The 15,161-nt window shown below is 49.8% G+C and overlaps 1 protein-coding gene across 1 annotated transcript in view; it reads right to left on the reverse strand.

Annotated features, from left to right (window-relative positions):
• Positions 1-9,434: 9,434 nt before the first annotated feature.
• Positions 9,435-15,161, reverse strand: part of LOC120944457 (collagen alpha-1(XI) chain-like) — a 67,766-nt gene continuing 62,039 nt past the window's right edge. Inside the window, exon 3 of the mRNA XM_040358516.1 lies at positions 9,435-10,402. Within this exon, the coding sequence (XP_040214450.1) occupies positions 9,435-10,402 (968 nt within the window). The remainder of the gene's footprint in view (positions 10,403-15,161) is intronic.

Consider the following 15,161-nt stretch of genomic DNA (forward strand, 5'->3'; position numbering starts at 1 on the left):
CCCTGCCCCTGCTCCTCAGATGCCCGATCCCTGCCCCTGCTCCTCGGATGCCCGATCCCTGCCGCTGCTCCTCGGTTGCTCGATCCCTGCCCCTGCTCCCCGGATGCCCGATCCCTGCAGCCACTCTTTGGATGACCGATCCCTGCCCCTGCTCCTCAGATGCCGATCCCTGCCCCTCGGATGCCGATCCCTGCCCCTGCTCCTCGGATGCCCGATACCTGCCGCTGCTCCTTGGATGCCCGATACCTGCCCCTGCTCCTCGGATGCCAGATCCCTGCCCTGATCTCTGCCTGCATTAGGGGCACCCGGGAGCCGCCCCCTCTCTCCAGGCCACCCCCTATATGCAATGGATAGATTAATGCATAGCATGAATCTATCCACGGCTGCCAATGCCACCCCTTATTCATGCGTCCGGCACTTTTCAGGGCACTGGCCTGAGAATTCGAGTTGTAATAGGCTTCAAAAAAGGGTGGGCTCAGGTTGCAGAGGACGCGTCCGGAGCCCTGCCGCTGCTCCTCAGATGACTGATCCCTGCCCCTGCTCCTCGAATGCCCGATACCTGCCGCTGCTCCTCGGATGCCCGATACCTGCCGCTGCTCCTCGGATGCCCGATACCTGCCGCTGCTCCTCGGATGCCCGATACCTGCCCCTGCTCCTCGGATGCCCGATCCCTGCCACTGCTCCTCGGATGCCCGATCCCTGCTCCTCGGATGCCTGCCGATGCCCACTTCCTAGATGGGGTAAGTGCCGGTGGTCCGACCGGCAGACAGCGAGGGTGGGGAGGGTTTGAGTTGCCACGGGGGGAGGGGGTTCGGTTGTTTTCTGCCTCCCAAAACAAAAAAGACACCAGCCGCCACTGATGGAGACCCAGGGATGATGTCAGTAGTTCTAAAATAAGACATGCAAAAAAAGTAGAATATATAAATAATAATAACCAAGTTTCATCCAATTACAGTATGGTTTAAATCGAATTCCCACCATGTACGGTGCTGTGAAACAATCGTGGTGTAAAAACCCCGAAAGTGTCTCTTCTCTTTGCCGCGGGGACTATGAAATCCGCGCTGTGTCTGTGGGCCGCGCGCTTCGTCGTTACCGCAGCTCTGCGGGCGCCGGGTGTTCTGCGGATGGAAAACCGACAAGCCAAACCTTCTCCCTCTCGTTCATTCCTGAGCAGATGTGACAGTTGTCCTCAGATGATTAATAAGAAGAATGAATATTAAATACAATGTTTCTTTTAGCTCTTCCAGGAGGGATTTTGGAGCGTTTGTGATAAGCGATCGCCCGCTGCGAGGCAGGTGAGCGGGATGGAAATCCAATCTTCCTCTGAAGTCTGACGCCCCTTTGTTCTCTTTTTCGGCACATTTCTTTTCCAAGTCCAGCGTTCTCTTCACCTCCCCCCCCCTGCCCCCATCTGACGCTTTGAAAGGTTTCTTATTAAAATGAAAGAATTCTTATTCTTACAACCAAAAGGTAATAGATATTAGGGGGTGGCGGGGGGCAGGGGGGGGCATTCAACAAAATATGAAAGCCAACTCTAGGCTTAGCCCCCAACTCTTCAATTGCCCCAATCAGTGGCAGCCGATGGAAATTTGAAATTTAGTTGCCCCAAGCAGTATTCCAACCCCCCCCCTGGCCAGTCGGTAGCACTTACTCCTGGCTTCCCCTGCTCGGCAGCCTCCCGTTCTCCTGCTCTCCACAGGTCATCACGGCGGCTTCCGGAAGAACTCTGGCCAAAGAGATTTTTCTCTGATACCCTCTTTCTCTGGTAACTACATCAGCGCTGTATCCTGGCCTAGGCCACTAGGGCAGTACGTTGCAGGGGGGGCAGCATGGAAAGAGTCCCTGCCGGCTTGCGCTACAATGTTAGTGTATCGCCAGTCTTACGGGGCAGACTGGGCAGGGGTTTTGTGGCACAGTGGCTGCGTTTGATGGCACAGTGGCAGCGTTTGATGGGCACAGTGGCTGCGTTTGATGGACACAGGGGCTGTGTTTGATGAGCACAGTGGCTGCGTTTGATGACACAGTGGCAGCGTTTGATGGCACAGTGGCTGCATTTAATGGGCAAACCGGCTGTGTTTGATGGGCACAGTGGCTGCATTTAATGGGCAAACCGGCTGTGTTTGATGGGCACAGTGGCTGCGTTTGATGGGCAGTTGGGCACAGTGGCTGCGTTTGATACAGTGGCTGCATTTGATGGGCACTGTGGCAGCACTTGGGGCACAGTGGCAACGTTTAATGGGCAAAGTGGCTGCGTTTGATGGGCACAGTGGTTGCGTTTGATGGGCACAGTGGCTGCATTTGATACAGTGGCTGCATTTGATGGGCACAGTGGCAGCACTTGGGGCACAGTGGCAACGTTTAATGGGCAAAGTGGCTGCGTTTGATGGGCACAGTGGCTGCGTTTGATGGGCACAGTGGCTGCATTTGGTACAGTGGCTGCAATTGATGTTTTTTTTCAAGATTTTTTTAGTTTGTTTGCGCCCCCCCCCCCCCAAAAAAAAATTGAGCACCAGCCGCCACTGCTCACACGTCCTCCTCGCAGCCAGGAGCAGCTCTTGATTTGTTTTCAGAGATGAATCCTCCGTATTTTCTCTCTCTCTCTCTCTGATTTCCTGCCAAGGTCGCCCATTCTTCCTCGCAGCCGATTGTTCCATTGACAACCCTCTTCCAGTCTAAGCGGCTGACACCAGAGAAATGGAAATGTCAACAAGACATTGTAGATGGAACACAATGGCGGCGAGCGATACATTCACATGAATGGAGCGTATTGATTGAGTTTGTGTTCTTCCGGCCCTCACTTGATACATTCTACAGGAAACAGTTAAGAGCGATCCAACGGAACACAATATTAGACGATGAATTCAGCGGAACTCTCGGTCCTGGGAATAGTTACAATGAAACGGATCTTCTATTACTGCATTCCAGCTGATGAATCGGCTTATGTTTTGCCTTCCCTGGTTCTTTCTTTCCTTCCTTATCAACATACTAATAAAATTTTTCAATTAGGTGATGTTTAGGCAGGGATGTTGTTAAATTTAGTTGCCAGGTGGTAGTTGCCCTGGCCAATTGTTAGGAGATAATTGATTTCCCCCTAACTCTGGAATTGCTGCACTTCTCTCTTCTGTCACTAGGTGGCAGGGTATCGGGTGACATTAGATAGAACAAGGACAGATGAGGAATAATTAGGGCGTCTCAGCCAATGGAAATGGATATTCTTGGGTTCCTTTGCCTATTTATTTGGGTGGGGTCAGATGATTGGGGGTTCTGTGCCCCCTGGACGTAGGGTTGACACCTTTTCTTCAAGCCAAAGCCCTGGGCGCAGCGGTAGAAGGGGGCACCCCTTCCTGGCATGCATTCTCCAGATCATTGGCTGGCAAACAGCAGGTCATGACTTCATGTCTGCTCTGTCAGATACTGCCGTCACACCGCGCCCCAACATCCACCCCACAGCTGACATGAGAAACACACCATGCACAACTACCTTCTAAACAGCAAGTGATTGACCATGCATGCGCAGTGCACACTCCATGCCAACCATGAGCAACTGGGGGCAAGGGGGAAAAGAATGGGTGCAGGGCAGTACTCCTATTCTACAGCATGCATTAGCAGTGGGGGAGGGGGGGGGACACAGCTCCCATCCTTGCCCTGAGCACTGGACAAACCTGTCCCAGAACGGCCAGGGACAGTCAGGCTGGGGAGTAAAGAGCTAGATGATGCTGTTTTTTTTTTAGCAGAGGACTAAAGGCTCCCACTGCCACTGTTTCCTTGCAGAAAGGCTGGGAGAGAGCTGGGTCATGTGACAGCTAGATATCGATTGCGAAAAGGGTACTTAGATGTTTTTTTTATTATAATAATTACAGTGCCGTCATCATCCATATACAGAAATAAAAGAGATAATGTAAATGAAACAGTGTGTGTGTGTTTAGTATCACTTTATCATCAGCGCCATCTAGTGGCCACAATGCAGTATTTTTTCCTGAAATACCTTGATCAGAAAAAAAACCACATTATGGCCACTAGGTGGAGCTGACGACCATATGTAATTGCTGTATTGATTTTGTTTCGGCAGCAGGTGGGAAGTCCCTGGACTGCTGCCGAAACACACCGCTGTATACTCTGATGCTACATACAGTTTATACATCGCTGACAGCGGCCACATGTATTAGTGACCAAAATTGTGCATGTGGGGCGGGTTTTGCCCAAACAAACCATTTAACCACTTGTCAACCACGCTATAGCCGAATGACGGCCACAGTGCGGTCGTCCAGGTCTTGGAGGGCGTCATGTGGCGCCCCATGTGGGGGCCTAGGAAGCATGCTCAGCAGGGATGCTGATAGAAATCATGGGGGTACTTAGGGCGACCACATTTCCAAACTACCATTCAGGGACACCCCTCCCTTCCCAAAAATCAGCTTGTGGTGTAACGAATCACAGCACAGTGATTAGACACAAGAGGCGGGATTTATGATTTCTCCAATCACAAGCAGGGGGCCGGGATTGTGCTCCCCCAGACATTCCCGGCCAGGGCAAGTACTGTCAGTAAGTAAAGCGGTGATGTGGCAGCCTTTTTTTGGGGGGCATTAGATTGGCCCGGGGGGGGGGGGTGGCTGTGTCAGTTTCATTCCGGGACACTGTATTTTCCTGGAATGAATGTGCCCGGGACAGTCCTGCAAAATGCGAGACTGTCCCGGGCAATCTGGGACACATGGTCACCTTACCCTGTACAGGCTACCTAACAGGGCCCCCTTCAGCTACACCCCTGGTCCCATCCCTGGTCCCACTTTCAGCACCACCCCTGGCCCCTTCCCCAGACCCCGCCTTGAAATGAAGAGGCATTCTTCCGAGTCAGAAATAGAAGAAATTGTACCTCCCCTGCCACCACCTACAAGCACATAGAAGTTACAGTGCTATCACAAAAAAAAAGTAAAAAGTAAACGGGGGGGGGGAGGGTTGTGTGTGCTTGGTGGGTTGTCGGACGGATGATGCCTGGAGGTTTTTTTTTTTACATTAGTTAGCTATCTGTTCAGGTTGCCTGGGCCCCCCTGCTGCCCGGGCCCAGTACAACAGGGCCAGTTGTACTGGCCTATCAGCGGCCCTGGTGCTCACAGATCGGGGTACAGGGCCAATCACAGCAACCCTTTACCATGTGATCAGCTGTGATAGCTAGTTCACATCTGTAAAATACATTTGTTGTCCATTTTTTTAAATACGTCAGCCCAAGTTAAACTGTCCTTTGAAGATAATGGCGGAGCATAAAAATCCATCTACAGGTGTGAAAGACGCAAACATGCCAATTTTAGGGCCCTCTAAATTATTTTAAAAGCATTGCCCTTTTATCATTATTATTTAATCGTATTCAGTTTGGCATGAAATGCTTGGAAAATAGATTTGTCAATTCCTTCCCTATTATTTTACCCAGATAACAAATCCGACTGCTTGACTTGGGTATTAAATTGGCCAAAGCAGCTCTTTATTTAGCAACCGTTACCAATTTTTTATAAAAAAAAAAAACAGTAAACAAGTAAAATGTATCGACATAAATAGGCAAGTGTTGCCCAAAAAGGGTCCTTTGGGATTCTGATAATACAACTTTTTCCACTAAACTCCACCCTTGTCCCAAGCGATGCCCCACCATGTAGGGTGACCGCATGTTCCGGATTGCCCGGCACAGTCCCGTAGTTTGCAGGTCTGTCCCGGGTCCCGGGCACCTTCATTCCAGGACAATACAGTGTCCCGGAATGAAACTGATACAGCCACCCGATGAGCCGACAATGGAAATTGTCTGTTTCCCAGCTCAGGGAGTTCGCCCCGCCCAAATGCCCTGCAATGCACTGCGCCCAACAAGGGCACAGTAAAAGCTGGTCATTAAGGAGCGGGGCTGGGAAGCCGGCGTCCCTAACAAATGATGAGTGGTGGCATGGGGTCACACTCCCCTAGTCAATTCCAGGCCCTTTGGGTCCTTTGGGGGCTTCCAGATTCTGATAACCCCCCTGCCTGCATGCCACCACAACCACCAGCCAGGATAAGATAGGGACATGGTGCTTTGGGGTAGGGGGTAGAGCCCGAGGGGTCTGGTATGGACACTATTTTTTTTTGTTTTTTTCAATAGCCGGGTGCCAGCAATTGCAACCGCGAGTCAATTTAAATGTGATTTGACTCTTTTTTTTCTTTAGAAATTTAATTTTTGCTGCAGCATGTTCTATACATGGTACACATGTGCCACTTTACAGGCAGACTAAGGGGACCCCCAGGCACTATATTTAGAGGAATTGTAGATCTATATAGAAGAATCAGGACCTCCTTGCTCCTGCTGGTGCCCCTCTAGTGATATAAAGATCTATATAGAGGAATCGGAACATCCTTCCTCCTGCTGGTGACCCCTCTAGTGATATAAAAATCTTTTTAGTGATAAATCTTAGAATTGTAAATAATAAGGTTCCTTTTACAGCAAAAAAAAAAAAAGCTTTTCAAAAATAGTTTCTGATTTGTGCTCTTTGAGGTTGGCATTGTTCTCCATTCATCTTTTGTTTTTGTTTTTGTTTTTTTCTTTTACATTTTACTTCCGCCTCAGTTTTTCATTCTTGTGTTTGTGCCCTTAGAATAGATTGTGATTATCTTTGGCTTTTATTGCACCTCACACTGAATATGTCATCCTCACCCCGATGACTTCCCGCGCGCCCTGCCTATAGGAACGTCATTGTGAGGTCTTTATGACTTTTTGTTGGAATACAAGGTTCTATCTCACAATAGAGAGTCTTTCTCCAGCCGGAGCTCTTCTTTTCTAAATCTTTGTGACTTTTATTACCCCGGAAAAAAAATTGGATTAGGAAGGGAACGGTTAGAGGACAGATTTCCTCTGGCGGAGAGGATTGTGTGTCCTTGGCCGCTAGTGCTGGAAATATTTTGTTGATTCGCAAAAGACGGACTTTTATTGTGATATCTGCCAGGACTTTGTGAATGGATTCACCTGTGAAGATTCCTAAATGAAATAAAAAATGTGGAAAGAGAGGACATTGTCAGCAAGCTATGTATTTGCAGCTATGTATTTAAAGTGGTAATACAGGGTTCGACGAAATCCAGGCGCCAGGTCGCAATTGCGACTAAAATTACCGGCCTGGCGCCTGGGGAAGGAAGCATAGGCCTGCAGAAGGCCACAAAGCCGTGGCCTCAATTACCAGCCGGCGCGGCGGGGGAGGTGAGGACGCACGGAGACCCCATCCTGTGTCTCCGTACGCCCCCACCTCCCCCGCCGTGCGATCGCGTCGGGCCACGCCGGCCGGTAATTGAGGCCGCAGCTATGCGGCCTTCTGCAGGCCTATGCTTCCTTCTGTGCCGTACTATCTGCAAGAGGGAGACGGAATCGGTCCATGCCAGAAGTTTACCATGGAGAATCTGGCTGGCCAGGTGGCCCCCAGATATCTCTTTGATCGTTCGGAGGCTGGGCGCGATGTTATGACATCATGCCCGGCCTCTGCATTTGAAAAAAAATGCCGCCGCCTCGGCTGTCCCCAGATCTCGCTGTAAAGAGGACCTGTCATGCGCTATTCCTATTACAGGGGATGTTTACAAAATATTTAAAGTGCCCCCCCCCCGTCCCCGCGTGCTCGCCGCTCAGAAGCGAACGCATACATAGGTCGTGCCCACATATACATATGTAAACAACGTTCAAACCACACATGTGAGGTATCATTGTGAGAATTTTGAAAATTCGGAAATTTGAAAAACTGAAATTTCGAAAATTGAGAAAGTTCAAAAATTCGGAAATCGGAAAAAAAGTTGGATTTTTTTATTTCCGAATTTTTTAATTCTGAATTTTTCGACTTTCTGAATTCCTGAATTTTCGAATTTCTGAATATACAAATTTTCTAATTTCTGAATTTTCTAATTCCGAATTTCCGAATTTTGGAATTCTGATTTTTCGAATTTCCCAATTCCAAATTATGGAATTTACAGAATTTCCAAATTTCCGAAAAATGCAAAAAAAAACTAATTGTCATGGATATGCAATAGTCTGACAGCTTACATGTTTCCATCTGTCCATTAGAGGCCTGACTCTGTTCTGGTTACCTTCTTATTTCCTCTCCTTCCTGTATGGCCCCACCCAGGCCATCCCAGCAAGTCTATATTAACTATTGCACTACAGGCCTGCAGTGCTGTTCAACAGTGTTGTTTGCTCAAGTTCCTGTCTGCAGTGTGCTACGATTGCCTTCCTGTGTAGCGTTTTTGGCTCGTCCCTGACTTCTCCTGTTTGCCTGTGCCCTTGACCTTTTTCCTGTCCCTTGGTTACCCTAGTCTGCCTGTTGCCCTGACCTCGGCTTACCCATCACTACCGTTTGTCCTGCCTGCTGCTTACTCTCTCTCTCTGCGGAGCGTGTCCTAGGGGACCCCACGGGTCGCGACCTGGATCCAGCTGCGGCGAAGGCCATCCTCACCACTAGAGGCTCTGGTGAACACAAAGCTGGGTCTTAGACTCCGCGCCCTGGGCGATCTTGGGTTCGCTTTCTCTCTGATCGCAGCAGTCGGCTATAGGGTTCACTACCCTGTGGTGCATCCCTGACCCCCACGGGGTGCACTTGTCACCTGGCCACAGGTGACCTGACACTAATGTAACGAAAACAAAAATATTTTTCAGCAGTGCACAGGTCTAGATCCTAGTGCTGCTTTAACCCCTTGGGTATCGGCTCCAGTGCTGTTGGACTTGGACCTTTCCTTTGCTTGGAGTCCCTGGGTTGCTATTATTTGCCAGAACACTGGAATCTTTTTTTATTTTATTATATGATAGGTGCAATCAGATTGTAGCAGTTTGCTCCTCTGCTGTTGACTTTTCCATTCGAGATTTCCTTCTTCTTCACTCGCTTGTATCGCTCCCTGTTGTCTTCAAGGCCGGGCCCCGGTTCGGTAGAAGTAGACGGGAAGACTTTTCTACAATAGATAAAGAGAATTTCTGATGGATCTGTATGCATGTTGTCATCATTTGCATTCCTTCCTGTTTTGAATGATATTGGATTGCTGGTTCGATACATAACAGAATCTTCGTATTGACTTTGTCCCTGTGGGGTTGCCTCTCCCAGACTCCCCTCATTATGAAGTCAATACCAATGTTTATTTTGGCAGTCTTCAATAACTTGCTAGAAACAAGAGGAAAACCGTCTTCATTTCACTCTATAAAACAATGTATTTTGGTGCCGGCTGAGGAATATAAAGTACTGCTGTGATTTACATAGCAGAAAACAATCTACATCTCCAGTCTCAGATGTGTAACTCGGAGAAAAAAGCGAAGTGTTGAAATTCATACAGAGAAGCCATTCTGCCGGCAGTAGCATTTTTTTTTCATTGTTTTTAGCCAAGCCTGTGATCCTCCAAGAACCCCTCCAGGGCAGTGCTGCCGGGCCCTGGGCCACTCTCCCTGTAGATGGTACCGTATTCAGAGAATCCTAGCCAGGAATTCCAATGGGGCTTCTAGGATCATTACCAAGAACTCCAATGGGGCTTGCAGAATCTATGCCAAGAATTCCAATGGGGCTTGCAGAATCTATGCCAGGAATTTTAATATGGCTTCCAGAATCCTTGCCAGGAATTCCAATGGGGGTTCCAGAATCCTTGCCAGGAATTCCAATGGGGCTTCCAGAATCCTTGCAATGAATTCCAATGGGGCTTCTAGGATCATTGCCAAGATCTCCTATGGGGCTTCCATAATCCTTGCAAGGAATTCCAATGGGGCTTCTAGGATCATTGCCAAGATCTCCTATGGGGCTTCCAGAATCCTTGCAAGAAATTCCAATGGGGCTTCTAGGATCATTGCCAAGATCTCCTATGGGGCTTCCATAATCCTTGCAAGGAATTCCAATGGGGCTTCTGGGATCCTTGCCAAGAATTCCAATGGGGCTTCCAGAATCTATGCCAGGAATTCCAATGAGGCTTCCAGGATTCTTGCCAAGAATTCTAATGGGGCTTCCAGAATCCATGCCAGGAATTCCAATGGGGCTTCCAGGATCCTTGCCAAGAATTCCAATGTGGCTTCTAGAATCAATGGCAGGAATCCCAATAGGGCTTCTAGGATTCTTGCCAAGAATTTTAATGGGGCTTCCAGAATCCTTGCCAGGAATTCCAATGGGGCTTCCAGAATCCTTGCCAGGAATTCCAATGGGGCTTCCAGAATCCTTGCCAAGAATTCCAATGGGGCTTCCAGTATCCTTGCCAAGAATTTCAATGGGGCTTCCAGTATCCTTGCCAAGAATTTCAATGGGGCTTCCAGTATCCTTGCCAGGAATTCCTATGAGGCTTCCAGAATCCTTGCCTGAAGTTCCAATAAGGGTTCCATGCTCCTTGCCAAGAATTCCAATGGGGCTCCCAAAATCCTTGTCAGGAATTCTAAAGGGGCTTCCAGAATCCTTGCCAAGAACTCCAATGGGGGTTCCAGCATCCTTGCCAAGAATTCCAATGGGGCGCCCAATTCCCTTTCCCCTCCTTTTTCTCTTTCCTTTCCTTTCCTTTCCATTTTCTCCTTTCCTTTCCTCCCCTAATCCTTTCCTTTCCCCGATGGTCCCCAGGACCCCTTACAGGCCCGGCTGGCCCCCCTCCTGTTTAAATATATATATATTTTTTTGCATTACACCTGTAAGGGGCCCGATGGTTCCCATGGCTCCTTACAGGCCCGGCTGGCCCCCCTCCAGTTGAATTTTTTTTGCATTACACCTGTAAGGGGCCCAATGGTCCCCCCAGGGCCCCTTACAGGCCCGGCCAGCCCCCCTCCCGTTTTTTGCAAGGGGCCACAGCACCCCGCTTATTATCTTGCTTCAGGAGATTACACTTGTTCTTTTTTCGTCAACACCCTCCCCCCCCAAGCTGTGTAAGGGTCCCCAAAATTTTTGATGGCTGCCCTGCTCAGAAAGTTTGGATGTGAGCTGCAGGTTGCCCAGCCTTGACCTGGATAGAACAAAAACCAACCAAGAAGAGCGCACCTTTCTGCAATATAATAGAAATAATAAAAACATAATAACGATCATGTGACCACTTAGCGCACAGTCCCTGGCATCCTCCCTGGCAGTACATTCTGCCCCCCCCCCCAACTGCTCTCCTTATGCTTGTATAAGCTTTAATTGATGCCATAAGTTTAAAGCAATGTAACGAAAGTAAACCACAAAAGGTGTCTGTTCCAGCAATACGGGCCTTTCCCAGCAGAGACGGTGAGACGCGAAAGGTCACTTTCTCCTCTATAAGGGCACTAATTGCTGGTAAGAGCTCTGGGCCAAACATTTTTAACCCTTGGAAGAGGGACTTATCCACTCCGTCATCCAACATTCGGTGCCAGAAGCTGCGAGATCCAAGATTTTCGTTTCCTGCAGAGCTCCGCAGATTCTTTTTCTTCTTTTTTATGCATTTATTACATCCAAAGGCAACCCGTATTGCAACTGTCCAATTCCTAGATGAGGTGGCTGCTTTTGTTTTCTTTGTTAAGGCATTTATTTATTTATTTTTTGCTTTACGTTCATCTGTTATATTTCAATTTCCTTGCAAAATTGGGGCTCATTTACATTTGCTTTGACTTGCTTTTTTTAATGTGTTTTTGATGCTTTTTCAAAGTTTTATTGAAGCCTGGCGAATGCCCTGTGTGTGAGTGTTGGTTTTCTATTTGTTTTAAAGGGGCTCAGCAAAACCTTGGCCAAGTAGTACCCCTAGCTCAGTAATACTCACTAGTACCCCTGTTCAGCAGATCCTCAGACTATTAATACCCCCGCTTAGCAGATCCCCAGCTCATTAGTACTATTATTCAGCAAATCCTGACTCAGTAGTAGCCCTAGCTCTTCTGATGTCCCACTCAATAGTTCCCCCAGCTCCGCCTATCCCCCGCTCAGTAGTTCCCCCAGCTCCGCCTATCCCCCGCTCAGTAGTTCCCCCAGCTCCACCTATCGCCCGCTTAGTAGTACCCCCAGCTCCGCCTATCCCCCGCTCAGTAGTACCCCCAGCTCCACCTATCGCCCGCTCAGTAGTTCCCCCAGCTCCACCTATCGCCCGCTTAGTAGTTCCCCTCAGTTCCGCCTATCCCCCGCTCAGAAGTACCCCGAGCTCTGCCTATCCCCCGCTCAGTAGTACCCCCAGCTCTGCCTATCCCCCACTCAGTAGTACCCCCAGCTGTGCCTATCCCCCGCTAAGTAGTACCCCCCAGCTCCGCCTCCCCCCGCTCAGTAGTTTCCCCTGCTCCGCCTATCCCCCGCTCAGTAGTTCCCCCAGCTCTGCCTATCCCCCGCTCAGTAGTACCCCCAGCTCTGCCTATCCACCGCTCAGTAGTACCCCCAGCTCTGCCTATCCCCCGCTCAGTAGTACCCCCAGCTCTGCCTATCCCCCACTCAGTAGTACCCCCAGCTCTGCCTATCCCTCGCTCAATAGTACCCCCAGCTCTGCCTATCCCCCGCTCATTAGTACCCCCAGCTCCGCTTATCCCCCGCTCAGTAGTACCCCCAGCTCTGCCTTCCCCCCCCCCCCCGCTCAGTACTTTCCTCAGCTCCGCCTATCCCCCGCTCAGTAGTACCCCCAGCTCCGCCTATCCCCTGCTCAGTAGTACCCCCAGCTCCGCCTTTCCCCACTCAGTAGTTCCCCCAGCTTCGCCTATCCCCCGCTCAGTAGCAACCTCCAGCCAGTGCCGGGACAAGATCATCTAGTGCCCAGTGCGCCCCCCCCCCAAGATATATGAGCATTATGTGTCAGCAATCCCGCCCCCCTGCTGAAATCCCCTCTACTAGCACAACTCCTCTGCCCCCAAAATCCCCCCCAGCACAAATCTTCTTCCCTCATCACCCCTTCCAGCATAAACTCCCCTAAATTACTCTTAGCACCGCCCCCCCTCCAATTTTTTCCAACTAGAATAATTCTCCCTGCCACTCTGCCAAATTACCCCTTCCAACACAAATCCCCTTCCCCCACCTCACATGATACTACAGTGCCCAAGGCAGCCGCCCCCCCCCCTCTGCCCACTCCTTGTCCCAGCCCTGCCTCCAGCTCTGCTGATCCCCTGCTCATTAGTAACCACAAGCTCTGCTAATCCTCTGGTTTGCTGATCCTCATCTCTCTCCAGCCCCCACTTACCTCCCACTGTATTGCCTCCCACTGCTCACCACATGTGACATCTGCTAGTTTCTCCTGCTATGATCCCCCAGCTCTGCTGATCCTCTGCTGCTCAGTCCTCTCTCTCTCTCCAGTCCCCCAACTCTGCTGATCCACCACTTAGTAGTAACCCACAGCTTTGCTGATTCCCCACTCAGTAGAAACCTCCAGCTCTGTTGATCCCCTGCTCATTAGTAACCCCACGCTCTATTAGACCCCAGATCTATCCTCTAGCCTCCTTGCAGGGCCGCTGTTAGAAATCATGGGGCCCCATACAGTTTACCTTTCGGGGCCCCCTTTCACCCACCCTTAGACCTCATATGTCTCATCTAGCCTCCTTGCAGGGCTGCTGTTATAAATCATGGGCCCCATACAATCTACCTTTCAGGGCTCCCCTTTGACCCGTTCCTTGCAGGGCTGCTGTTAGAAATCATGGGGCTCCATACAGTCTACCTTTTGGCCCCCCTTTGACCCACAATTGACCCCAACCCTGACCTCTATGGGGTCTAATAGACCCCTGCCTCCAAAACATCTGATAAAACTGAGATTGCTGTGCCTACAGGCTTTAGAAAGCTTTTTTATTTTACAGTAATTAACTGTAAATGTGCCCGGGCCCCCCTGTTGAGCTGATAGGGCCGGGCCCTGGTACAACAGGACTGGCTGTACTGCCTTATCAGTGGCCCTGACCAAAGCACTGCTAAGAGGTCCAGATACAACTCCTGTCAGGAACTTGGTAGAAGGCCGAGAGGCTAGGAGGGCTCCCCTTGTGGCCGAGCGCAGCACACCACTGAAGGTGACACAGTAGGTGTAGTGCCCACAGAAGCACGGGTGCCGGGAAGCTAGAACTGGAGACAGGCGTGCTTGGGTGGTCCAGGAAGCAGGAACCGGAGGGCAGACTAGATAGCGGAGTCGGGAGCCAAGCCAGGGGTCAACACAGGAAATCAGTCCAGAATCAGAGTCAAGTTCAGGGAGTCCAGTAGCCAGGCCGGGTTTAGATGCAGGAAGCAGGCGGAGAGAAGTCAGGTGCAAGAAAAGGATCAAGCCAGAAGGTCAGAAGGATCAGGTCAGGGCAAGCCGGGTTGGTACACAGATCAGGAACAGCAGATACACAGAGCTCAGGAATGCAGGACAAGCTGAAGATACACCAGCGATGCACCAGTGTTAGCAGTGGGTTTAAATAGGCCGGGCAATCATCACGCCTATTTACGACCACCTAATCCCGGCGCGCGCTTGCCCAACCATGGTGCCGCGCATCCTTGTTCAGGCAAGCGCTTCAGCATGTCTATTTCCCTGATAACTCCATTCCATTAAAAGTCACGGGTACAATCCAAAAAAAGTAACCAACACATTTCGGGGCGTCCAAGCACCCCCTTCTCAGGGCTTGATTGGCAACAATGTGAACAAACCAAAAGTGAACTGGACCTACAATTGTATTTTTCTCCGGTGTGAATTGCAAGCGCAGGCCTTATGAGCAGCTTTGCTGCACTTCGCAGTAGTGTGGGTCTTCAGTTCAAATTCTTGTTACATTACAAGCCAAGGAGAATGTGGAGATCCTCCGGGGGGGGGGGGGGGAAGCTGCCCGCCCAGGAACCAGATCACTTACATCCACATTAATATCTTAAGTTAACAATACCAGTAAGAACCCTACAGGTCCAGCGCTACCTTTCCACTTACCGCAAGAGGATCACAGTTGACATCATTGATCACATATTGTCATATCCATATCCATCTATGATCAATGAGGTCATTGGGGCTGGAAGCACAGCTGCCATTGTGTGTTCCGAACTTCCGGCAACCGCTCAGTGGGGTTTATATACACATATTTCAGTGAGACATTTATTACTATTCACAAGGGAATTCTACAAAATAGTACAAGTATAACAATATAAATATATATTTTCCACATTTTGTCATTTTACAACCAAAAACAAAGTACCGTATATACTCGATTATAAGCCGAGCCCCCCTCGGCTTATACTCGAGTCACCTTTTTGCACCTGATCTCCTGGGCTTTGGGGACCTGAACCCCAAACTTGGCACACATATAGCCCCACTCATCT

The sequence above is a fragment of the Rana temporaria genome, chromosome 6 (assembly GCF_905171775.1).
Source record: "Rana temporaria chromosome 6, aRanTem1.1, whole genome shotgun sequence".
In the NCBI taxonomy this organism is placed as follows: domain Eukaryota; kingdom Metazoa; phylum Chordata; class Amphibia; order Anura; family Ranidae; genus Rana; species Rana temporaria.